The sequence below is a fragment of the Elephas maximus genome, chromosome 19 (genome assembly GCF_024166365.1).
Source record: "Elephas maximus indicus isolate mEleMax1 chromosome 19, mEleMax1 primary haplotype, whole genome shotgun sequence".
In the NCBI taxonomy this organism is placed as follows: domain Eukaryota; kingdom Metazoa; phylum Chordata; class Mammalia; order Proboscidea; family Elephantidae; genus Elephas; species Elephas maximus.
Genome location: NC_064837.1, coordinates 70,819,809 through 70,844,702, shown reverse-complemented (window position 1 = coordinate 70,844,702; position 24,894 = coordinate 70,819,809). Strand labels below are relative to the sequence as shown.

The 24,894-nt window shown below is 51.3% G+C and overlaps 1 protein-coding gene across 5 annotated transcripts in view; it reads right to left on the bottom strand.

Moving 5' to 3' along the window:
- RPTOR (regulatory associated protein of MTOR complex 1) overlaps window positions 1-24,894 on the bottom strand; it is a 445,897-nt gene that overhangs the window by 61,079 nt on the left and 359,924 nt on the right. For all 5 annotated transcript variants that reach the window (XM_049860923.1, XM_049860920.1, XM_049860922.1 and 2 more), the window contains 7 exons: window positions 22,573-22,638; window positions 21,760-21,951; window positions 19,822-19,962; window positions 18,349-18,466; window positions 16,524-16,664; window positions 15,780-15,938; window positions 3,440-3,558 (listed from right to left, as the gene is read on the bottom strand). In XM_049860923.1, the coding sequence (XP_049716880.1) occupies window positions 3,440-3,558; window positions 15,780-15,938; window positions 16,524-16,664; window positions 18,349-18,466; window positions 19,822-19,962; window positions 21,760-21,951; window positions 22,573-22,638 (936 nt within the window). The remainder of the gene's footprint in view (window positions 1-3,439; window positions 3,559-15,779; window positions 15,939-16,523; window positions 16,665-18,348; window positions 18,467-19,821; window positions 19,963-21,759; window positions 21,952-22,572; window positions 22,639-24,894) is intronic.

The window sequence follows — 24,894 nt, the reverse complement described above, 5'->3', positions numbered from 1 at the left end:
AGCCACAGGGTTGGCTCTGAAACACGCACGCACACACCCAGACCCGTACACACAAACATGCAGAGGCTGCACTAAGATGCTTCGAGGTTTCTGGGGTGTCCGCTCCAAGTCTGCTCATGCCGGTGCAGGACAACCTGACCCTCGTCCCCATGAACTGGCAGGCTGACCCCCGGCCCCCATGGTGTGGCAGGCTGACCCCCCCCCCCCCCGCCGTGGTGTGGCAGGCTGAACCCCCCTGTGGCGTGGCGGGCTGACCCCTGACCCCGTGGTGTGGCAGGCCTGCGGACATATGGCCGTGTGCACACTTGGATGCCCGTGTTTCTCTAGATCAACTAAGCAGGCACGAAAGCCAAATGCCACATCCATGGGCATTTCTGGAGCTCAGTTAGGGAGGCTGTTTCTCAGGTGGCTGTGCTTTGTCAGTGTAGCTTCGTACACTGTGAGAGATCACACACAAGATGCCAAGTTACCTTAAAGTGGGATTGACGGGCATTTCTGGCTCATAGCTACCCACCTCACACGCAACCCCAAAGGACCAACGTCTGTGGGGGCAGCTGCCTGGCCCTGACTACAGAGTGTGGGGTTTGGGCTTCAGTGCTGGGGAGCGGTTCCTAAGAGCAACTGTTTAACACCCCGGGGCAGGCTCAGAGTCAGGAATCTACTACTGTGAAATCTCATGATAACGGATTGAGATTACATTTTTAAATAACTCAGGATGATTTTTAGCAAGGTTAGAGATATAAAAGCCACTGAAAAATAAACTTAAATCAGCTTCATACATAATACCTCGACCAAAATAACCGGAACACTAAATTAATTGTGGGAGGAGATGATCAAACCAACTACACCTGTGTTGGCTGCAGCTGTGCTATGAGTTCTCTGGATGGGCCCAAGGCCAGGAGGCTGCACGGTCCTTCCACGGACAGAGAAAAGGCCCTGGAGAGCTTTGTGTGTCTAGGAGGTTTTCGGGCAAAGGACATGAACTGGCCTGTCTCTACTTTGTTTGAATACAAATCTCTAACAACTTAACCTATTCATTAATGTTCACATAAAACTGTAAAAATTATTTAAGTAAAAAAATTAAGTTTTATTTTTGAATTGTTCCCATTCTTAATTGAAAAACTATTTCTTAGTTTTCTATTAAACAATGAAGAGATTAATTTAACTGAACTGACTGGCTGTCTCTTATAATGGAACAAATGGTTAAGCACTCAGCTGCTGACTGAAAGGGTGGAGGTTCAAGTCCACCCAGAGGCACCTCGGAAGAAAGGCCTGGCAATTTTCTTCTGCAAAATCAGCCACTGAAAACCCTATGGAGCACAGTTCTGCTCTGACACACATGGGGTTGCCATGAGTTGAAGCTGGCTCATCTCCTATAGGCCAGTAACACATAAAGAAAGTCTAGAAGGTTCCTACCTTTTGAGGATGAATTATTGTTCACTCGGCTCTGCGACCAGTCACAGAGACAGTGAGGAAGGAGGTGGGCTAGTGGGTAGCTGGCTGGGGAGGGGAGGCCTGTGTGGGGTTAATCAATCTGGATAGTTTTGAGCTGGCCAGTGGCAGTGCCGAGCTGTCAGCATCGAGCTGGCCGTCCTCCCAGGGCAGGAGGTGAGGGGAGACGTGCTCAGGCCTCGACGACTCGGGTTGCAGAGACAGCGTGCCGTCCATGTGGCCACATCTCCTGAGAACTTGCTTCTGCATTATTGTTACTGCTCTCTAAAGAGGACAGGGAGACTGGTGACCACAGCATTTCAAACTGTGCACACAATGTGGCTATCTGTCACTACCGCTTGAGATATCACCACAAGCCAAGGAAGCAGCGGCCGTAAACAATGAGGTGGTTTTAATCAGTCAGGAAAGGACATAACTAGACCAACAGGAATAAATTAAATGAAGGAATCAAATACCAGGCAAACAGGACATCAGCAAAAGGAGGTAGGGGCTGCAGGGCCTGTGGCTACATGGGAGGCTAGTGCCAACAAGGAAATAGCAATGGGGAGCATGGAGAGTGCCTGGTGACCGATGTGGGAAAAACAATGGTCTAAGGAGCCCTGGTGGTGCAGTGGTTAAGCACTCAGCTCCTAGCCGAAAGGTTGGCGGTTGAAACCCACCCAGTGGCTCTGTGGGAGAAAAGACCTGATAGTCTGCTTCCATAAAGATTACAGCCTAGGAAATCCTATGCGATAGTTCTACTCTGTCACATGGGAATGCTATGAGTCGAAAACTGACATGGCACCCAACAACAACAACAACAACAACAGGACTGAAAGACCTGGGCTGAAACCCCACTAAGTACTTCCCACGGATCATGTGACTCAGATGAAAGCCAGCGAGAGGACAGTTCCTCAGTTCCTCCCTGGGGTTGGGGTCAGAGGAGGACTGGGAGCACACTGGACACACTGTAAAATCCCATGATATTTCCCTGGATTCTTCTTGCAACTTTTCTGTAAGCTTGAAATTTTATCAAAAAGCTATAGAAAGAAATCTTAATGCTGTAACGAATGATTCCTGGTCTCATTCATGAAGGATTATCTGCCATGTAAGCTGCTCAACTGCTATAAACAACCAGAAAACCTACAGGAAACATGTCTTTCAGACACTGGATGAAAGGTAATGCAGACGGTGTCCACTGAGAGAGGGACATGAGTGAATGCCCAGCTTATGGCCTGCGGACCGTCCAGGCAGGTTCCAGCTATGGTGGAGAGAAGGGGCTAGACAGAACCTATGGTCTCAGTGGGCTCAGAGACAGACGGGGGTGTAGGAAAGTGAGCTGGCTGGGGTTTGTGGGACAGAGTCCTGAGGAGAGGGGTCCCTGAGTCTTTGTGTGTTCTTCTGCTCACACGGGGTGGGGGGGTGGGGTCCATGGAAAAGCCACCAGGAGACAGGTGGCCAAATTGACTGGGAATAGTCTACAGTCCCCAAAGGAGAAAGGAGCAAATCAGTGACCTATGCTTCTACCTTAAGAAACCAGATGAAGATCAAATGAAATCCAGAGTGAGCAGAAGAAGGGAAGTAATAAAGATAAAAGCAGATATCAATAAACTAAAATAAGGACAAACAACAGAGACAATTTTTGAAACCAAAGCTGTTTCTTTGAAAAGTTTCCTTTGGCCAGAATAGCCATGAATAAGAGAAGGCATAAATTACCAATATCAGGGAAGGAAGAGGGGCTGTCACTACAGATCCCACAGATAGAAGGGGCATGAGAAACAATGACAACCCTTACCTAATTGCCTGATGCCCTGAAATGGGTAAGTACATACAAATACAGCTCAGGGTAACCTGTAAATTCCTGGACTAAAATTGCCCAAAGTGGATTTTATTTACTCGTTTTTTAAACCACGGCGTAGGCCTGAAGGTGCCTGGAGTTCCTTCCTTGGATATTCACGATGAAAAACCAGAAATTTGAGTGTTTCGGTGAGAAGCCCATCACACATACCTTATAGGCGATGCTGTTGAGGACTTTCATAGCCAAATCTGACACGTCTGGGTATGGGTCAGCAGCCAGGTGCAGTAACACTCTCCAAATTTGGGTGTAAACACTATTAAAAGAAACTCCTAGGAAAGAAAAATGAGAGATGTTTTAGTAGAAAGTAGCTGCCACTTCCTACTTTGATGGTTTCTGAAGTAGTTTCCTGTGCTGAAAACTCAGCAGTGTTATCAGGAAATGATGCGTTCAAGAGTTTGGGTGACCAGACACTTCCAGGGTCTCATTATTCTGGTAACAGGCCCTTCAGAGATTCAGGATCCCAGCTGATAAATAGGCTTGATCACACTGATGTCATCTTCTGAGGCTGAACCCTTCTCTGAGGGAAACTGGGTTAACAAAGGGCAGGATTTCCACATGAAATGCCTTTGTTGTCTGAGAGCAGGTAGGACCTAGCTCCAAGGGTAGCATTTGACTTTATCTCCTCGATTTCTAAGAGTCATTCTGACCTCCAACGGCATGCCTTGGATGAAAGTTACCCATGCACACTTGATTCCATGTTCATGGCACGCCATCTGTGCCTGTTACTCACTGAACTCTTCGTGTCTACATGCCACATACTGGTGCTGTTGCGGTCCCTGGAAATCACAAAAGGTGTGTATGACATGACCTTTGCCCTCAAGGATCTTCCAACTCATCCAATGAACATGGACTGTGTGTACACACGCCAGGCCCTGTGCCACATGGTAGGATGCAGAGACAACCCAGAGGGATGCAGTGCGCACTGAGACACATCAGTAGATGACCACGATAAGTTGTGCACAGAAAGGGAAGTGATGATGACTGAGGGTCTCACTCAGTGAAAGGCCCCTGGTGGCACAAACATTTTGGGATTGGCTGCTAACCTAAAGGTTGGCACTTTGGACCCATCCACTGGCTCCATGGGAGAAAGCCTTGGTGATCTGCTTCTGTAAAGATTATAGCCAAGAAAACCCTACGAACAGTTCTACTCTGTAATCCATGGGGCCATCATGAGTTGGAACCGACTGGATGACAACGGGTTTGGTTTGGTTTTTCACTCGGTGAAGGCTATGGGTTATATTTAATTCCTTGACAGTCCTACAGGTGAGTACCACTTCTCGCACTATGGTGCAGGAAGGTAAGGCCCCGCGAGCACTTTGCCCCAGTCTGAAGGCCAAGGGATTTGAGCGACCCCGTGTGACCTTCCAGCCATGGCACAGGATGCCACTTCCATGGCCCATACTGTCTTAGGAAATGCAGTGCTTGGCGGGACTGATTCCTCTGTCAGGAGTGGGACTGGGATGCTAGGGGGCTGGGCAGGCCTTACGGGAGAGTGTGCTGGGAGAAACAGGCTGGCAGAAAGGCAAATGAGCTAGGACATGGAGGTGATGGAATCCATGGGACTTTTGAAGAAGTGTGTAAAGCCTGTGCCTGCAAAGCAGAGACCAGATGGGGACAGCAGTGCTCAAAGGGGAAGGTAGAGGCCATGGCCAAGTGGTTCCCAGGGGCATGGGCAGGGGTGCCCTATCGGATGGGGACGGGCAAAGGACAGGAGAGGTAGTTCAGGCAGAGGGGCAGCTGAATGAAAAGCTGGTGGGAGGACGGGGACTGCACTGGAGGCCCCACGGCCCCCCCTTATTCCCATGTAGATGCGGGGGCACCACACCTGCCAGGTTCTGCCCTGGGCCTGCAGGGGGTCTTCCCTTCAGGCGCACGAAGCTGATGGGAAGACAGCCACACATAACTGTACCTCTTTGCTTTGGGGGAAGCTGGTCAACATGTTTGTTGAAAAATAAGTGCTTGTTCAACAACACAAAGGGATTAAAGAAGGATTCAAATACACCGTGACTCTGTGCCATTGGATTAACCAATTACTAGTGAGTTACCTGAAGGAGTCCTGGTGGCGCAAAAGGTATTAAATGCTCAGCTGCTAACTGAAAGCTCGGTGGTTGAAACCCATCCAGTGGGTCTGCGGGAGAAAGACCTGGCGATCTGCTTCTGTAAAGATTACAGCCTAGGAAACCCTATGGGGCAGTTCTACTCTGTGACATAGGATTGCTAAGAGTGAAAAATCAACTTGACGGCTCTTAACAACAATAAAACTGAAATCCCCCTACTGTTTACGAAGAATTTAAATGCTAGCAGTGCCGTCAGAGGACACATGTTTCTCGATGAGGACTGTTCAAATAGGATGGGTTTTACGTGACATATTCGAAACAAAAGAAGAGACGGGACAGAGTTTAGAGTGAATGAGTCAGGTGAGAAGTTACGTGGGTGTGTACGCACAGGAGCACACGTTAGCTCACCTGCTACCTGTGAACAACAGGTGGCCACCACATCCCCTCCAGGCATCTCATGACATCCATATTTACGTCTGAACAGTGACCGATGGACCATGCCCTGCCCACCAGCAGAGCAATGTGCTCTGCTCACCTGTGCACGCCTCCCGCCCCAGGTAGCCACGGTGCAGAAAATACATGTCTGGGTGTGCTCACAACAGCCCCGCTGGTTACTTTACCACCCTGTTTACTGGGACCGTAGCTCTGGCATCAGTGCAAGAAGAGATGCTCACACCTACTGCATGCCAGGTGACCACACCAGGATGACTGAGGGGCTGTGCTCTACAGGGGTCTCTCTCCAAGGGTCGGCACACCATACCGCCCAGGATGGCTTCACGTCCCACGGCCAGATGCGCCCTGCAGGGACACACATGTTCCGGTCACAGCTGGGCACTGCTGTTTGTGATGCAGCCCAGGCCAAGAGTGGTCGGGCAGGTGTGGCTTAGGATGTGGACCTGAGGCAGAGGAAGCATGACACACACCCGCCGTGGTCTTGGGCGGCTCCGTGCCAGCATCAATAATCCAAACTCAAACACCACACCGTACTCCCACTGCTCTACTGTAGAAACAGAACAAACCTTTCAGCTCTCAGGCCCACGGCTCTGCGGTCCTGTCTAGGTTTGTGACCAAGGACCACAGAGATGGAAAGAGTAGTCCAGTGCCTCTGTGGGAGTGTCCTGAAACCAGCTCTTCTCTCCTAGCTGATGCCTGCTGATGTAGCTGGGCTGTGCTCTGAGCCACAGTGGGACACCAGGCAATGACCATGTTTCGTTTCTTTTAGCGAGTAGGGAGGTGGCAGGAAGAAATTCACAACTCACGGTGCATAAGAAGGAAGAGTGCCTCCCTCAGAGACGTGGCCCGTGAAGGTGAGGTGTGGTCCCTCCTCATCGCATACCGGGAGAAGTCCTCATGGGGAAATATAGACTCGGGCAGCGGCTGCTTGGCCCTCCCTGTGACTGGGCTGCTCACACCCTCCACATGCCCAGGGACCTTCTAGAAGCTTCCGTGGCAGCAGTGGACTGTGTGGGGAGAATGATGGCCCCAAGTCATAAAACACGGGTGGGAGGGGAGGAGACACATACACCGGTGGGGCAAGGGGCAGGAGTGACTAGGTGAGAGACGTGCTTCTGACAACCTAAAGGCAGACTGAGCGAGACCCAGGGTGGTGCACATGCCAGGAGGGGTATGGGGTGGTGCACACGGCAGGAGGGGTGTGGGGTGGTGCACATGCCAGGAGGGGTGTGCGGTGGTGTGTCAGGAGGGGCGTGGGGTGGTGTGTCAGGAGGGGCAGGGGGTGGTGTGCCAGGAAGTGCGTGGAGTGGTGTGCCAGGAGGGGTGTGGGATGGCGTGCCAGGAGAGCCAGGGGGTGGTGTGCCAGGAGGTGCGTGGAGTGGTGTGTCAGGAGGGGCGTGGGATGGTGTGTCGGGAGGGCCGTGGGGTGGTGTGTCAGGAGGACGTGGGGTGTTACGTCAGCAGGTGCATGAGGTGGTGTGTCAGGAGGGCGTGGGGTGGTGTGTCAGGAGGGCGTGGGGTGGTGTGTCAGGAGGGTGTGGGGTGGTGTGTCAGGAGGGGCAGGGGGTGGCATGTCAGAAGGTGTGTGGGATGGCGTGTCAGAAGGGGCATGGGGTGGTGTGTCAGGAGGGCGTGGGGTGTTATGTCAGGAGGGGCGTGGGGTGGTGTGTCAGGAGGGTGTGGGGTGGTGTGTCAGGAGGGGCAGGGGGTGGCGTGTCACGAGGTGTGTGGGATGGCGTGTCAGGAGGGGTGTGGAGTGGTGTGTCAGGAGGGCGTGGGGTGGCGCGTCAGGAGGTGCGTGGGGTGGCGTGTCAGGAGGGGCATGGGGTGGCGTGTCAGGAGGGCCGTGGGGTGGTGTGTCAGGAGGGCGTGGGGTGGTGTGTCAGGAGGGCGTGGGGTGGTGTGTCAGCAGGTGCATGAGGTGGTGTGTCAGGAGGGGCGGGGGTCCCATCCAGCACCGAGAGGGCCCAACTGCTCCCAAGAACAGAGACTGTCAGATTACAGCACCCAACAAGCTTCGCATAATCTCTCCAGTAAGCGTCCTCTGTATCACCACAACAAACCCTTTACGATGGCCTTTAATCAAGATTTTTGCTACAAAAACATAATCAATCTTGTGGCATCGGAAAACAATGCTGTTGGTTTTCTCACCACCCTTTTCCAACAAGAAGAAATCAGGTAAACGGGTTGTAAAGGCTTCCCTTCAGAACTTGGGCAGCGCCTTTGGCAACGACACTACCTGTCTGTCTTCTTGGTGATCCAACATTTTGCTTTCCTAGCTCCTCTGCTGTTGGCAAAGCCAGACGCCAGGCCCTCCTCCACCCTATACACAGCTCCCAGACCTCACGGCTCACAACCGGGGGCCTGTGGCGAGCGCCGGCCAAGCACTCCTCTCTGAGTACTTCGTGATGCCGGAAAAAGAAGAAGGAAGAGAGAGAGAGATACTACCCTATGCCCTGGTCCGTAGCATCAACGTGGGTTGAACAGCAACGGAATCGGCCAGGAGCCCGGGCAAAAGGACAGCACCTTTATGTTCTGATGGCCGGGTGAGGTCTGCAATGTTATGCAACCTGATGGGTCGGGAGGCTCTGCTGTCAGTGGCTCTATGGTAGGCCTGGCCTGTCCTGGGCTTGCACTGGGCAGAGCCTTGATGAGCGGGAAGGGGACACAGTGTGTGGGGGTAGAGAGACAGTGGCACCCAGGCTGCTCACTCGGGGCCAGCAGCCGCTGGGGACACTCTAGGCAGGTGGGGTGCATGGGAGGGGAGGTTGACAGTCGGCTCTTGGGAGGCCTAGAATGAAAGGCCACAGAGTGGACCCTGGCCTGCAGGAAACGTAGCTCACGAAGGCGCCAGCTGCTACTGGAGAAGCCTTGCTGAGGTCTATAAGCTGGGTCAGCAAAGAGCGGGACTTGGGGTGGAAGTCCACGGGTGCTGGGTGGGGAGACCTGGACGGTGGGGGGGCTGTAAAGAACTGATTTGGGGATCCAGGTGGAAGTCAGGCCAGACGACTGAGTGAGAATCAAGGGAGGGAGAGGTCAGAGAACATTCTGGAATGTGAGGAAACAGGGAGAACCAGGATTAAGCTTTACAAACATTTACTGTGTCCCAAGCACCGTCCTCAGTACCGGGATCCAGGAAGACCAGAGAAAATCAAGATCTCTTTCCGAGGGGGCTTCCCTCCAGCAGGGGAGACAAGAATGGCAGGTGAGCGCTTGGGGAGGCACGGCAGGGACAGGGGCCCGGGCGGGGGTACAGCGGGGAGCGGTCTGTGGGGAGAGGTGAACAAATGGGTCTTCCAGGTTGCCATGGCTTTGAAAACCTCTTTGGCAATATTCAGTAAAAGGGGGTAACGGACTGATGTTCTCTGGCTGAAATGAAAGAAAAAACTGGCTTTAATCAGGCGAATAATGAAAGCCACGGGGTTCTGTGCAGGTTATGAATTTTAAACACTCCCATAAGTACTCTCGTTTCCAGTGGACGTGAGCGCTGTTTGATGGAACACGGATGGGGCTGACTCTGGAGTACAGCTACTTTGTTTTCTTAATTTTCCTTCCTGAGCTCTGGCTCATTTGGAAACTTTCCCCTCAAGCTTTCTAAGACTTGAGTGACATACACATGAAACACAGTTTTCTGCAGGTGTCAGAGTCTGTGAGAAAAGAAGGCATCAGTGACGCAGGTCTAATCCTCTGGAGAAAGGTGAAGAGGACAGAACGGAGAGGCAGAGAAAACCCTGAGCTTGGTCGCTTACTCACAGAGACAAAATCTAACTGCTTTCTTTCCCCTTGGCTGGGGTGCTCTTCTAATTTACAGACTGGTTTTCCCACCCAGTATTGAGGGCAAAAATGACATTTATGCATCAAAGACAAGAGCCTGTGTTCCAACAGCGTCCTCCATGCAGCTCTCTGGCCTCACTCTGCTCCGAGTGGCTGAGACCTGGGGCAGGTCACATGCACATGCTCAGACACCTGTACATGCTCAGACACGCAGCACCCCATCTCAACAAGTCAGCTTTGAAATACCGTGGCCTTGACCCTTCCGTAGCCGTCACTGGAGGAAGGGAGACTTGCCTGTGGTATTAAAAAAATATAGAGATAACGAGAAAAACAGCAGGAAACAGGCCTTCCGGACAGGGTTCTTCAGGGAGGCCCAATTGCGTACAGCACCAGCATTTCTGGGCCTGCAGCTCCATCCTTTGAGGAGCCTGGTGCCCCTGAGTGCACAGGCCCAGCGCCTTCTGGCTCTTTTCCTGATTCGGCCTGCCGTGCCTCCCAACAGAGGGCTACAGGTGTGAACAAAGGGCCACAGGTGTGAACGGAGGGCCACAGGTGTGAAGACAGGTGCCCACAAGTGTGAACAGAGGGCCACAGGTGTGAAGAAAGGGCCACAGGTGTGAATGGACAGGGGGCCACAGGTGTGAACAAACAGGGGACCACAGGCGTGAACAGAGGGCTACAGGTGTGAATAGACAGAGGGCTATAGGTGTGAACAGACAGGGAGCCACAGGTGTGAACAGAGGGTCACAGGTGTGAATGGACAATGCCTGCCAGGCAGGTGCTCAGATGGTCAAGGGCGGTGCTGCTGCGTGGTGTCGCTTCTTCCGTTTCCTTAGAAGCAGTGAGGACACAGCTAGCCACACTGAGGAAGGCAGGAGGGAGTAGGGAGCCAGGAGGCTACTGCTTGAGTAGTGCAGTGGGGCTGGGGAAGGGCCTGGGGAGGGGATCCTGGAGGCAGAGCTGCCAAGACTGGATGATGGCTGGTGTGGGGGAAAGGGGTGTTAAGGATGACACCTGGCTCTTGGGCCCGAGGACCTGTACACACCACAGTTCTCATGGCTGAGGTGAGAATGGCTGAGCGCTCTTTGGGGAGGGGACATGCCAGCTTCGCACCTGCCACCACGTGTTTCCTTGTTTGTGGCCTTTGTCTCCTTCCCCATGGTATTCCCGATGTCTGCTCCCTGGGGGAGCTTACAGAATATTTGCTGAATGAACAAATGAATCTGAGAGTTCCATTTCATTTTCAGGGTGTCCCTGTGGATTGGAGGTGCAGTGAGGTGAGCTCCATAGGCCGGCTCGTGGATCTTATTGGCAAACTGTAGTCAGGGCGAGATTCAGCCCACTGCTGCCTGCTGCTATACAGCCCATAAGCCAAGCGCAGTGTCCACATTTTCAAGTGCTTTGAAAAAAATCTATAGAAGAATACTATTTAGTGACTAGAAAATTATACGGAATTCAAATCTCAGTGTCCATGAAAAAGCTTTATTGGAACATGCTGTGTATGTCTGTTTACGTGTTGTGTGTGGCTGCTCTTGAGCTCCAGCAGCAAAGCTGAGCGGGTGGGACAGACACCGCACCACCCGTGAAGCCAAAATGTTTACTTTTACAGATGGGCCGGCCGACCCCTCAGCTTCAGTGCACAGGAACTGGCGGGAGAGGGGTGCACGGGTAGAGCTGACCTGGTGGAGACAGGTGGGGAGTTACTCACAGGAGCTGGGACAGGGCCAGGGAAGAAATGAGTAACGGAAACAGGATACTACAAATTTCTATTATTTAAACCACTTTTTTCATCATAGACATTAGATTCATACAGACATATGGCTTCAAAAGACTCTTGTGGGCTAGCTTGGGAATGCAGCCACTGTATGTAACATTTATTCTACAAAAAACATATGTTCTAGTGCAACACAAACACAAAGGAGCGTGCGGAAACTATCTGACTGGTGAGCGCAGCACCTGTGTTCGTTCTCTCAGTGTTTACCAAGCGGCTGACTCTGTCCCTTCTGGACGCTTGGGATAAACCAGCGAACACACAAAATGGCAGTACTGTTTCCCAGTGTGAACGTGCAAGTTACTACTTCTGTGCTAAGTCACATGGTGTGTATGTGCACGTGTGTGAATGTGTATGTGTGTGCAGGCACGTGTACGTGTGCATGCATGAATGTGGCTGTGTGCTTGCATGTGTATATGTGTGTGCATGTACGTGTGTATGCAAGTGTGTGTCTGTGTATATGTGAATGTGTGTATGTCTATGTGTGTGTGTATGCAAGTGTGTGCGTGTGTGAGTAAATGTGTATGAGCATGCGAATGTGTGTGTGCGTGTGTGTACGTATGCGTGTGTTTGGTGAACCAAAATCCCACTTCCAGTTCTCACTACCCTGGAGGGCCTGAGGGCCAACTTTCATCCTGCATTCCATCCACGTGGTTGCCACGGGAACAGCCAGCCAGGCCCTCACGCTACAACCAAACAGCCTAACCATGAAGGGGTCATTTGAGCGGGTGTCGGCTGTCTGCTGCACAAACACGGACCCCTCTGGTAAGCATGTTTTGAACCACCCCCTCCCTTACATCACCTACAAGTCAACAATAGCTCACACCATTAGTGATGCAAAGAGAGAGCTTGAATTCTAAGGCAAAGGAATCGTAATGGAAACAAAATCACTAGAACTGAACATTCATGAAAATATCTTCTATCAGAGCTTGACGGATGGATGTATATGCAGTACTGAGAGGGAAATTTACAGATTTAAATATTCATATTAGAAAGGAAGGAAGGCTGAAAGTTCATAATCTATTTTTATTTTTCAACTCCGGACAAGAGAGCAGACCTAAAGAAAACAGAGAAAGAATCAACGAAGCATAAAACAAAGATACGATAATGAAGTGAGTCAACAAAGCCAGAAATTGGAACCTGGAAACACTAAAAAAACCCTAATAAATGTCTTGTAACACTAATCTAGAGAAAGGAGAAAAAGCAAATAAATAATAACAGGAATAAGAACGGGGCTATCTACAGAGACAGCAGAGATGAAAAAAATGAGGAGGGTACTCTGAACAACTTCATGGAAATAAAGGCAGAAATTTAGCTGAAGTAGATGACTCAATCTACAAGATTAGGTTGTATTTTGAGTCAATCTCTTTTGAGATATAAAAGAGAAAAGTGAGCAGAGAGATGGGGGACCTCATACCACCAAGAAACAAGAGCCAGGAGAACAGTACGTCCTTTGGACCCAGTGCCCCTGTGCTGAGAAGCTCCTAGACCAGGGGAAGACTGATGATAAGGATGACAAGGACCTTCCCCCAGAACCGACAGGGAAGGACTTCCCCTGGAGCTGACCCTGAATTCAGACTTCTAGCCTCCTAGACTATGAAAGAATAAATTTCTGTTTAATAAAGCCATCCACTTGTGGCATTTCTGTTACAGCAGCCCTAGATAGCCAAGACACTCCTTAACTAATTTTATTAGGCTAAATTTAGACATCTAAGCCAGACAAGGCTAGTGTAAGAAAGAGAAATTATTGACCAATTTATTTATGAATATAGATAGGAAACATTCTAAATAAAAAATTAGCAAATTTAACCCAACAACGTTAAAGAGAATTGTTGGGCTTATCCAGGGATGCAAAGATGGTTTAGCATAAGAAATTCTAAAAATGTAATTTATTGCAGTAATAGATTAAAGAGGCAAAACCATGTGATCATGACAAGAGATGTAGGGGAAACATTCAATGAAATTCATTTAATTTGTTTTATTTATGGGGAAAACAAAACAAAAAAAAACTTCACCAACTAGAAAGTAGGAATGAGAATTTCCATTTACAAAAGATAAAAATTCTTAACCAACTGGAATAGAAGGGAATTTTTACAAACTGAGAGAGGGTATCTAACAAAAGAATTACAGCAAACATCGTATTTAAAAGTGGTAAATTAGATGTGTTTCCTTTACTCTCAGGAATAAAACAAAGATGTCTACCTGTATTCCTCTCTGCCAGCAACAAATGGTTAAAAAACAAAACATTTAAAATTGCAAAAACTAGAAGGTACCTCAAATTCCAACACCTGTCTATCAGTTTGTTGTGCTGTGGTGGTGTGAGTGTTGCTGTGATGCTGGAAGCTATGTCACTGGTATTTCAAATACCAACAGGGTCACCCCTGGTGGACAGGTTTCAGCAGAGCTTCCAGACTAAGACAAACTAGGAAGAAAGGCCTGGTGATCTACTTCTGAAAATCAGCCTATGAAAACCCTAGGGATCACAAAAGAACGCTGTCTGGTATAGTCTTGGAAGATGAGCCCCCTAGGTTGGAAGGCAACAATGGACTTAAGCACGCTGGTGATTATGAAGATAGTCTGAGACCTGGCAGTGTTTTGTTCTGTTGTACATGGGGTTGCCATGGGTCAAAGTGAACTGACAGCAACTAACAACAACTTCAAATTAAATCTAAAATAAGATGCTGTGACCTTTATGAAGAAAGTTATAAAATTATATTGAAAAACATTAAACCCAAAAAAGAAGTGTTAAATAAATGGGAAGATATACCATGTTCAGGGATGGGGAGACTCAATATTGCAAAGAAGCAAATTTTTCTAAATGAATCTACAAATTCAGTGCAATTCCAAACAAAATCCCAATAAGGCGGCTGTGGAAACAGGTAAGCTGACGATCAAATTTATGTAGCAGAGAAAAGTCTAGGAACAGCCAAGACGGTTTTGAAGACAAAATGAACTAAGGCTGGGGCTCAGCAGCTGCAGCCATTCCAGCCTTGTAGACTGGATAGCTGGGGCACCCAGCGTGTGGGGACAGAATTGAGACTCATTCAGAATTGTTGTTTGATTGCCAGACGGAGCAGCAGGTGCTGACGGGCATGAGAACAGGCTGGCCAGTCACCTGGCAGGGCCCCATGGTGGCGCCCAGTGATGTAGATGGTGCATACAGCTACTACGTGGCAATGTCACTCCCAGCTGAACCTGCTGGAGGCCCCCATGCTGAAGGATGGTCACTGTGGCTCTGTCATCTGTATTGATTAAGCACCTACTGTGTATTAGGCCCTGGGTTTGGGCAGGGGAGGAAAGCCTATAGTTTTTTGACAAAGTTCTGCCCTTATGGTTCTTACATTCCAGTCGAGTGAGACAGTACTGGACGAAACACACAAGTCAATGTATAATGAGTCAGGTGAAGGGAGTTCTCTGAAGGAAGACAAAGCCAGAGAAGAGGCCAGAGAATGCTTGGGGAGAACTGCTCTAGATTGGGGCCGGGAAGGCTTCTCTGTAACAGTGAATCCTGAATTGAGGTGGAAGCTGTGAAAAGTCTGAGAGAAGGCTTTCTAGGCAGAATGGGCAGCGGTGCCGGCACAGAGGGATGCGCTTGAGTCCAGGAGCCCACAGAGCTGGGGTGCAGTCAGCAAGGGGGTGAGGTCTGAGACAGAACGCAGTGGGGTGGGGCCAAACCCTGAGCGTGCTTGTAGAACAAGGAAGATATAGAAGAAAAAGAAAAGAGGGAAATGGCCTGCCTGCCCATCGGGAGAGAATGGATAATGAGATTGTGAGACTGTGGCTGAGTCAGACAACATGTCACTACTCAGGTGTGAAAGTGACTGACAGAACTCACAGCCACGTGTGTGAAGACAAACATAAAAGTGGGCAAAGAAGCTGGTTTCAGGAGGACACAGGTCACAGGAGAGCGCTCCAGGGTTTCTCACACTGTCACCATTTGTGGCCAGAGTGTTCCCTGTGGTGGGAGCTACCCCGTGCACCGTAACGGGCTGAGCAGCATCCCTGGTCTCCACTCATTTGATGCCAGTAACCAACTCCCCCCACTGTGACAACCGAAAGTACCTCTGGACATTGCTGAATGTCTCCTGGCGGCAGAACCGTCCCTGGTGAGAACTGCTGTCATACCCTGCCAGGAGTTCCAGCACACCAAGAACTCTGTCCAGCAGGAGGGCCAACAGAGGTCTGATAGCTTTTCTGACCAGCCCGGCATCCCTGGGGCCATCAGCAAACACCCACGTACACACAGGTGATGGAAACTCCCACGCCTCCCATGGCGAGGTGTTCCTCCCTCCTCTGTTGCCTCCAGCGAATGTTCCTCCTTCTTTCCCAAGGGAGAGGTCTTGGCTCCCATTACCTGACCACAACTTGGGCCCGTGTTGTCTCATGGGCTGGAGAGGGCTCGGCGGAGCTTAGACGGCCCTCAGGAGCGACTCACCGATGAGAGAGTTGAGGGAGGAGTAGGAGCTGACGCGCCGCATCTTGTCGATGGTCTCAAAGGACAGGATGTACTCCTCGTTCTCGGGGCTGCCCAGGGTGCTGCTGGTGCTGCTGCTGGTGCTCAGGTTCCCGGGCGAGAAGGCCACTGAGCTGCCGGCTGTGGAGACACGACCGGGATGGTCAGGGGCCGGAGATTACCTCTGGGCACTACAACTAACGGCCTATAGCAGAAACACGTGTTTTCTTCCATAAAGTAAACAGACATACAGACTCACATGCACACGTACACATGTGCACACATAAACACGTATATACACTCACACCTGCCAAATTCACACATGCATGTACACTCGCTCACACCCACATTCATGCACATGCACTCACAGGCATATATTCACACCCACACACCCACTTGCACACACACACAAATGCACACTCACACACACCGTACGCTCACACACACACACGCTCACTGGTCCCCTGGCTCTCAGAAGAGCAGGTTGCCTGCCCTCTAGTGGGACTGTGCTCACTCCCGCCAGTGTGTAAGGGAACCACTGCTGTGGTACGCCCATGTCTGGAAAGAGAACTTCAGACCAGAGAACAGCTGGCCAGGCCCCATGTTGGCAGGCTGGATTTCAGGACACGCTCTCCATGGCAGAAAAGTGGGTAGGGGCGGGACGTTGCATTTCAGAAAACAAACCCAATGCCTCCTGACCAAACTGCCCAGCCCCCAGGGTCTTACATTCCTCGGTCAGGCTCAGGTTCTGCAGAGACTTGTTCAAGCTCCGGGCAGTGGTGACAGCACGGATGTTTCCGTAGGAGCTCACCGAGCGGAGTCTGGGGGTGCACGGGCTGTCCCGCACGGGGGTCAAGCTACCCCCCTCTGGTGGGAAAGAAGGAAGAAGAGAGCTGCTAAAGATGTGCAGTAGGGTGGGAGGCCAGCATGCCTCCTCGTGGCTGTGGCTGCCAGGAGCGACGGGAGCTGTTGGCAGGACAGGAGTGACCGAGGAGGGTGGGGTGCTCAGCTCAGGAGAGCACACACTTGTAGGGGCCAGCAGACAAAGCTGGACAAGGAGCAGTGACCAGGCAGGACGAGGAGGAGCACATGACCTTAATCTACCTCTTCGGCTCCTACAAGTGTTCACTCACAAAATGGAGCAGAGCCGGTGACTGAGGCCTCTCCAGGGGCACTGTTGAGGGGGGGTGGTGGTGGCAGTGGCAGGGTGGGCAGGGGGCCTGGCCCCAGGGCTGCTGAGCCCGGGGGATGGCAGCAGGACACGAGCTCATCCTGCATTTCCTGCCCCTGGCGCAAACTGTTAACACGCTCAGCTGCTAGCCAAAACGTTGGCAGTTCAAGTCTACCCAGAGGTACCCCAGAAGAAAGGCCTGGTGATCTACTTCCAAAAAATCAACTGCTGAAGGCTCTATGGGGCAGTTCTACTTTGATACACATGGCGTCACCATGGGTCAGAGTTGACTTGATGACAACTGTTTTCTTGTTGGTTTATTTACTGAAAGATCTTATTACTGACCATGGCTCTCTCTGCTGTGGAGATGGCTGTGTTTTGGGGGCGGGGGGCCACGATGATGAAATACAAACGTAAAAGGTGACTGCACTCTCAGCAGAAAGGACAAACATGAGAAAGGGGTTTCCCAGCGTGGCTCATGGAGCCCAGCAGCCTGTGACTCCGGGGCTCGTCTTGGACAAGAGTTAATGCTGCCTTCTGCAGGCCCTTGTTGCTCAATTTGACTGGTCTTCCAGATTCCAGCGGTCTGATTTGCACAAAGGGTAAAAATGAAGGAAAATGAAGGGGCTGGTGTAGGCTTTGCCTGTCCTCTACTAACGGGGTGCTGGCCGCCGCTCAGGGCTTGGTGACTTTAGTGACCACTGAGGCTCTGTGGTGGGGTCTCACAGCTTCCCCTAGAGTTACAGCTGGCCAGGCTCGAGTTTTTCTGTTTCTTCTTCATTGTGGTAAAAATATACATAACAAACATTGGCCATTTCAACCATTTTTACATGTACAATTCAGCAACACTGACTATGCTCACCGTGTTATACAACTATCACCGCTGTCCATTTCCAAATGTTTCCGCCACCTGGACGGGCCCTCAGGGCCCCCCAAGCAACGACTCCCCCTTCCCCACCCCTCCCACCCCTTGTAACCACTAAAAAGCTTTGATCTCTAGGCATTTGCCTATTCTAGGTATTTCCCGTAAGAGGGACCGTATGGTATCTGTTCTTTTGCGTCTGGCTTCTTTCACTCAGCATCATGTCTTGAAGGCTCATCCCTGTCACAGCTTGTATCAGGGCTTCGCTTCTCTTTATGACTGAAACTTTTCCACTGCATGGACAGACCACACTGTGTTTATCCATTCATCTCCTGATGGGCACTTGGGTAACAGAAGCCTGCCTCCTAAGTAATGGCCCCTTCTCCCCTCCCTCCTGCTCCTGGTAACCGTGACTGAGCTCTGGTGTCCACGCATCTGCCAATTCTAGCTATTTCTTCCACGTGGGATCGATCACACAGGGTAGACTTCCAAAGGATCCACAGAACCAGGGGCTGTACCTGCGGCCGCTGGGGATGGCAAGGGGTAGTTCTTTTCCTCCTCCATGAACTGCAGGGCGACGGTGCAGAAATTGCTCTCGTACTGAACCACGAGGTGACTCAGTGCCACCACCAGCTCCTGCCGAGAGGGACAGGGGAAAATGATACTTCACGGTGGCTGCGAAATGATTGTGGAAAAGTCGTGAGACTGAAAAGTTAACGCCCATCGCTTGAGGCACCAATACAAAAAAGAAAGGTTCAAATGAGATTTTGCAATCGTTATTAGGAACCAAGACCCTCCGTGTTCCACGGTGCAGTCCTGGGAGTGCCTGGCGAGAGAGAACGGCTCTGACAAGCAAGATCCTGGGCAAACAGCGCAGGAAGAACCCAGGACGATGGACTGCTAGGGATGAACGACACCTCGAGGATTTCAGGACAGGAGTGTGACTTCCATCCCTGCAGGTGGGACAGCTGGGAGCCTCTTGTCACAATGAGCAGTGGCCAGAGAGCCAAGGCCCGTGGGAAAGCATCAAAAACCCCACAGAGCACCATTCTACTCAGATACACGTGGGGTCGCTGTAAGTTGGAGTCAACTTGACAGAAACTTATTGCAAAGATTTCATTAGAAAATTTGGCCTGAATTTCAGTAACCTGGGTTCCTCTTAGAAGGGAACACTCTACTTTCCCAGTCTGGTTGAAGTAGAGTCCTCAGATAACGTCCCTCCCAAGGATGTGAGCGGTCAGCACTCTCCAAACAGCGCCCCAGCCACACCCTGCCTTCTGATAGCCCCCCTCCAGGAGGGGACCCTTCCCCAGGAATGCCGAGGAAGCAGCCCCATACCTCCGGATGATAACAGACACAGCCGTGGTCACCTGTGGTCAGTCCTGCCCTCCTGCCGCCTCAGGAGACAGTCTGTCCCCAGTGTGGCCTGTCCACCTGACTGCATCACAGTCAGCAAACCATGGTGTGTTTTCCCTGAACACCCCCTTGGCTGAAGCAGGGATGAGGATCGAGGCTATGCCGAGTCAATTTTTTATAGGGATGTGATGTCTTGGACAATAACCCGTGATAGTTCTGCATCTAAACAGAGAGGTAAGAGTTTGCAGTTTCACCATGGGTGTCATGGTGCTGCTGATGGACATGTGGGGGGGTGCCACCACCCAAGCCTGTGTGTGTGTCTGTCTGCAGGTGTCCGCTGCTCTTCTGAATCGTGAAGATACAGTTGTGTCCTGCCTCCTCTGCAAGGTGCCCTTACATGCAGCAGACCCCCAAGTATCCGGCCAAAAAGCACAGCCTGTAGAGACCTGAGTGGACATTTACTGGCTATTTTGCACAGTGGTGTATGCAGGCCAGGGTGGTGCCTCATTGCTGCTGCAGGTCACGGCTCATGCCCCTGGGCAGGGCTAAGGCTGGCCAGGGAGCCTTGCTCACCATGGGAGTAGGGGATGGACCACGTGCGTTGCACACCATTGCAGGGGAGGGGGGGCACGCACCTTGCGCACCACAGGACTGCCGTCGTGGATAAGCTGGGCCAGCATCATGGCCACGTTGTGGTCGATGGTGGTGGAGTGGTCGGTCCTCTCTGCAGAGTTGCCCACGAATGTGCCCAGGGCGAAGACGGCAGCACACCGGACCTGTGGAGGGTGGGGCATCATCAGTTGTAGGGTGGCTGCTCTGGCACCCGGTCCCTGCCAGGGCTGCCTCATAGGAACTCAGCTCAGTTCAGATAGCCCAGTGCCATCCAATGTCCCAGCTCCTTAGGGAACAGTCCTCTAAGCCCAGAGGGTACTGGTGGGGCAGAAAGAGGGGGAAGGGAGCCGGGGGGGCCCTAGCCCAGGGGACGCACAGCCAGGCTGTGGAAGCAGAGTCTCATCCTTGTTGAGTTACATGACCACGTAAGGCACCTGTAGTTCATGGCGTCACATGTGGTCACTATAAGTCGTAATCAAGCCAGCACCTAACGACAACATAAGGCACCCACAATCCATGGTGTCACATGTGGTCACTGTAAGTCATAATCAAGTCAGCACCTAGTGACAACACGAGGCACCCGTAGTTCATCAGAAAGTGTGACACGAGTTGTGAGAGGAGGGCTTTGTGGCAAGATGGTGAGCGGGTGAGGCTGCCAGGCATTCCCAAGCACGTTCACTGCCTGCCAGGTGCTCACGGGCTGGCCGGGGGCTGGGGACCCGGGTGCGGCCCCTGCCTTTACCCCTTCCTCACCTGGATAAACAGGCAGGTAATGCATCCTGCCGGGGTGGGTAGGAAGGCAACATGAAGTTACGGTGGAAATCCACACACGGTGCAGACAGAGCCTCCACAGGTGGGTTACACTTGGTGCCAGGATGCTGGCACCTGTGAATTGTCTGGACAGGGCTCGCAGCTACACACTGGGCTGACGCAGGACCATGGCGTGTGGGAGCAGAGTGGGGGGCCTAGCTGTTCCCAGCCCTGAAGACTCTGACACACAGAATGCTTCTGGAAGGCCCTTCCTGACTGACTGACACTGCTACCCCGCTGCTCCCAGGAAACCGTCGTCTCACAGAGCTGGTGGGGGACCAGCAGAGGACAGGTTGCTTGGAAAAATTCATTCTAGAACTAGCATTAGTGTCAACGAGCAAGCAGCCGGCAGGAGAGGCCCTGCCTGAGGTCAGCTATTGTGCAGTGGAGGGGCAAGCGGGGAGACTGCTGTGGTCAGACCAGGACTTGAGGCTTCCTGGCAGGCCCCAAGAGCAGCTGCAGAGCAGGCAGTTTGTGTGGAAAGATACCCCGGGAGCACAGCAGGGGAGATGGGGGGAGAAGGGCCAGGAGCCGACGATGCAGGGCTGGGCTCAACCCCCGGGGACACCAGCAGCTCACAGACCTGCCTGAAGCTGCCCTAGCAGGGGCCTGTTTATCTACCCACCCTACCAGCTCTGATTGATGGTGAGGCGGGCACACTCAGCAGCTGGCCAGGTGGGCAGCAGACGTCCCTGGGCATGTGAAGGGTGGGCAAAGTGGACGGAGAGAGTTGCCACGGAGCACTTGTGGGCACCTGGCAGGCAGTGAGCGTGCTCAGGGGCGCCTGGCAGGCAGTGAGTGTGCTCGGGGGTGCCTGGCAGGTGGTGCATGCGCTTGGGGGTGCCTGGCAGGTATGTTCAGCCTCTGACTCCTGCGAGCGCGACCAGGGACACCCTGCTTCCAGCTGCTCCACTGCGCAGGTGAGCTAACTCTTAGTGAAGATGCAAAGCCGTTAAGTGGATGACATTTCTTTTGAAGAAGGCTTATGGTTCTGCTCTCATTATTTTCACGAGGGCGATGACAGCACTGATGTAGGCAGCTCACCAGCAAAAGCAGCACTCTGCGGTCCTTTGGCGACAGCGTCAGGGGTGGGAGACTGTGTGCCATAAAGGAGGCCTGGCTCCCTGACCGCCACCATGGGGTGGGCTCACCTCAGGAATGGGGTCCGAGAGGAGGCTGTAGAGCTTCTCGTGTGCACTGTCCCGCACGCCACACCACCTTGCTGAGTCGAAGTTCTGCCAGATCCGTCCGAGGCAGATGGCCACCCACTGGCGCAGCAGAGGGTGGGGGTCGCTGAGCTGCTCCAGGCAGATGGCAATCAGGTTTCCCTGAAGGCAGGCTTCCTACAAGAGGCAACACAGATACGTGGTCCCCCTACGATGCTCGAGTGACCAGGGGTGCAGGGTCCCTGGCAGAGACTACGGCTGTTGCTGCCTCTCAGGAAAAGCCTGCTCAGACATATGACAGGATTAAGCTCAATCCTCCTCATTTAAAACCTGCCAATTCAGATCTTTCCTGCAAAGGACTCTGGGTGGAGCAAACGGTTCGTGCTCAGTTGGTAACCAAAAAAGTTGGTGATTCCAACCCACCCAGAGGCACTGAGGAAGAAAGGCCTGGCAATTTGCTTCCATAAAGGTTATAGCAAAAAACAAAACACACCAAAACCCTACAGGGCAGTTCTGCTCTGTAACACATGGGGTCTCCTAAGTCACAGATCAACAAGAACAAAACCAACAACAAATCCACCCTGCAAATTCCTGGCCAAGTGAGGGTCCAGGCCTCCACTGAGCAGACCCCTCCTCAGCATCATATAGGGCTGGGGTGCCCTGGTGACCCGCACTTTCTGTTCTGTTTCACAAGACATTCAGAACAAACGTTCCTTCTGATTTTGCAGCTGCCCCCCACCCCCCGCCGTGATGCCATAGGGAGGGCTCGGGATGCCCAGGGGCGGCTGCTATACTCACTTGCCCCGTGTTGTAGCTGTTGACAATCACAGCCAGGATGAAGGCCGTCATGGTCCGATGCTCGGCCTGGAAAGAAAACACCATCCTTAGTTTTGCAACACCCAAGGTGGAGACGCACCACCCCCAAAGCCCGGCAAAGTTCTCCTTCCCGAACCTTCAGGATAAGCCCAATGCGTAATTAATGAGAACTGGCTTCACTGCTGTCTTTTGATTTCAGTCTACAAAATAGAATGGCCTTCTTGAAAAGGGCCTGGCGGCTTTGGGCTTGACTCTCAGAGTGAACAGGCTGTTCACTAACTAGCACAGCTACAGACCTGGGATGATTTTCTTCTATTACAAGGCAGTTGCATTTGTCAATATAAAGTTCTCTGACCACACCACCCCTCACCCTGGCCCAATCCTACTTAAGTCCATCGCCTGCTTGTCAGGCACGTTTATGGTAAAATGAGTGAATTTAGCATTCTGACTTCGCTTCATTTTTTTTTCTGGTCTTCTATTGGATTCATCAATTTTCATTCTTTCCCCTGCGTGTCTGCTGATTGGGAAATCACATAGCTTGTTTTTAACCTTTAACGGTGCCTTATGCTTTTTGCATGCACGCCGTGCAGGGTCTCGAGCTCATGGCTCTCTGCAGACCCCATGGATTAACGCAGGCCCTCGGGGGCCTGAATTCCTCCTGCGTTGTAACCGCTGATGTCAGTGATTATTGTTGTTATTTATTCTTAAGGTCAATGCCTTTTTAGACACGCTAACATGTCCGCCAATGTCCTTACTCCTCCTTGCTTCCTGTACCCTGCTCCTTCCTCTGGGGTGAACTTCCTCCTCACTGAAACGCGGCCCTTATACCTATCCTCTACGGGGTCCGAAATGCCAGGCTGTCAGTCTCTGTCAGAAGATGCGTTCACGTCACCCTCATTCTGCAGTGATAATTCAGCTTGGGTATAGAAGTCTGGGTTGACAGTCATTTTCCTCCTGCACCCTGAAGGCCTCTCAATTGTCTTACGTTGTCTGTGGTTGCTGATAAGAAATCTGCTCTCTTCATAACTGTTATTCACTCCTTTTGCAAACGAGCTTTCTTTTCTTTCTAGTTACTTTTAAGATTTTTCTCTTTGTCCTTGATGTTCTCTGCTTTCATCGTGATGTATCTTTCTCTGAGTGGTTTGTTTTCACTAAACTTTCTTCAGATTCCCTGTTTTTTAAAAATGAGAAGTCATCCTTTCTTCAAATCTGAAAAGTTCCAAGTCAGTATCTCTTCAAATATTGCTTCTCCTCTCCTCATTCTGGAACTCCCGTTATATCCAGTAAACTTTCTCACTCTCTCCTTCATGTCTCTTAACCTCTTTCATATCTTCTCTTGGCTTCCTTCCAGGTGACTGCTTCATGGATTCTCTCATTGGCTGTGTCTATTCTGTTTTAATTCATCTATTGAGTTTTTAGTCACCATGCCTATGTCTCCTATTACAGGGTCTATTATTTTCTTTTTCAAAGCTGCCCATTTATTTAAAAAAAAAAGAAAAACCTATTTAATAATTTTTGAGAATGGGTATAAAAAGAATCACAGGACATATTGTTTTCTTATAATAGGCACAAAAGTATTTCCTGAAGAAAAACAATGGTCTACTGTTTGACAGAAGAAAACAATTTGTTTTTATTCATTATTTTGAACACACTTATATTGATTTTATAATCTCTTTCAGATAATCCATTAGTTTCAGTTTTGGGGGCTAATTCTCCTAGTTGTTGAATCTGCCTGTTCCCTCCCTGGAGGTTCACTGGTTGTCGACTGGTAAGCAGGGATGAAGGAGCTCTGGTGGCGCAATGGTTAAGTGCTCAATTGCTAACTAGGAGGTTGGCAGTTCGAACTTGACCAGCAGCTCTGTGGGAGAAAGACCTGGTGACCTGCTCCTGTGGAGATTACAGCCCCGGGAACACTATGGGGTAGTTCTGCTCTGTGGGGGAAAGACCTGGTGACCTGCTCCTGTAGAGATTACAGCCCCAGGAATGCTATGGGGTAGTTCTGCTTTGTGGGGGAAATACCTGGTAACCTGCTCCTGTAGAGATTACAGCTCCGGAATCGCTATGGGGCAGTTCTGCTCTGTCACATGAGGTCTCCATGAGTCGGATCGACTTGACGGCACCCAACAACACAACGAGTGAGGCTGTGCTTCTGCTGTAAGTCCCTGTGTCCTGGGTGGTATGGCTGCGTATTTGTCCCCTGCATGAAGGTTGTGCATTTGCTTCTTCCAGGACCTAGGGGGTTCCGAGGAGCCTGGACTAGTTCTGAGGTTACATTCTTGGCTTCCGGCTCTCACACACACTGGT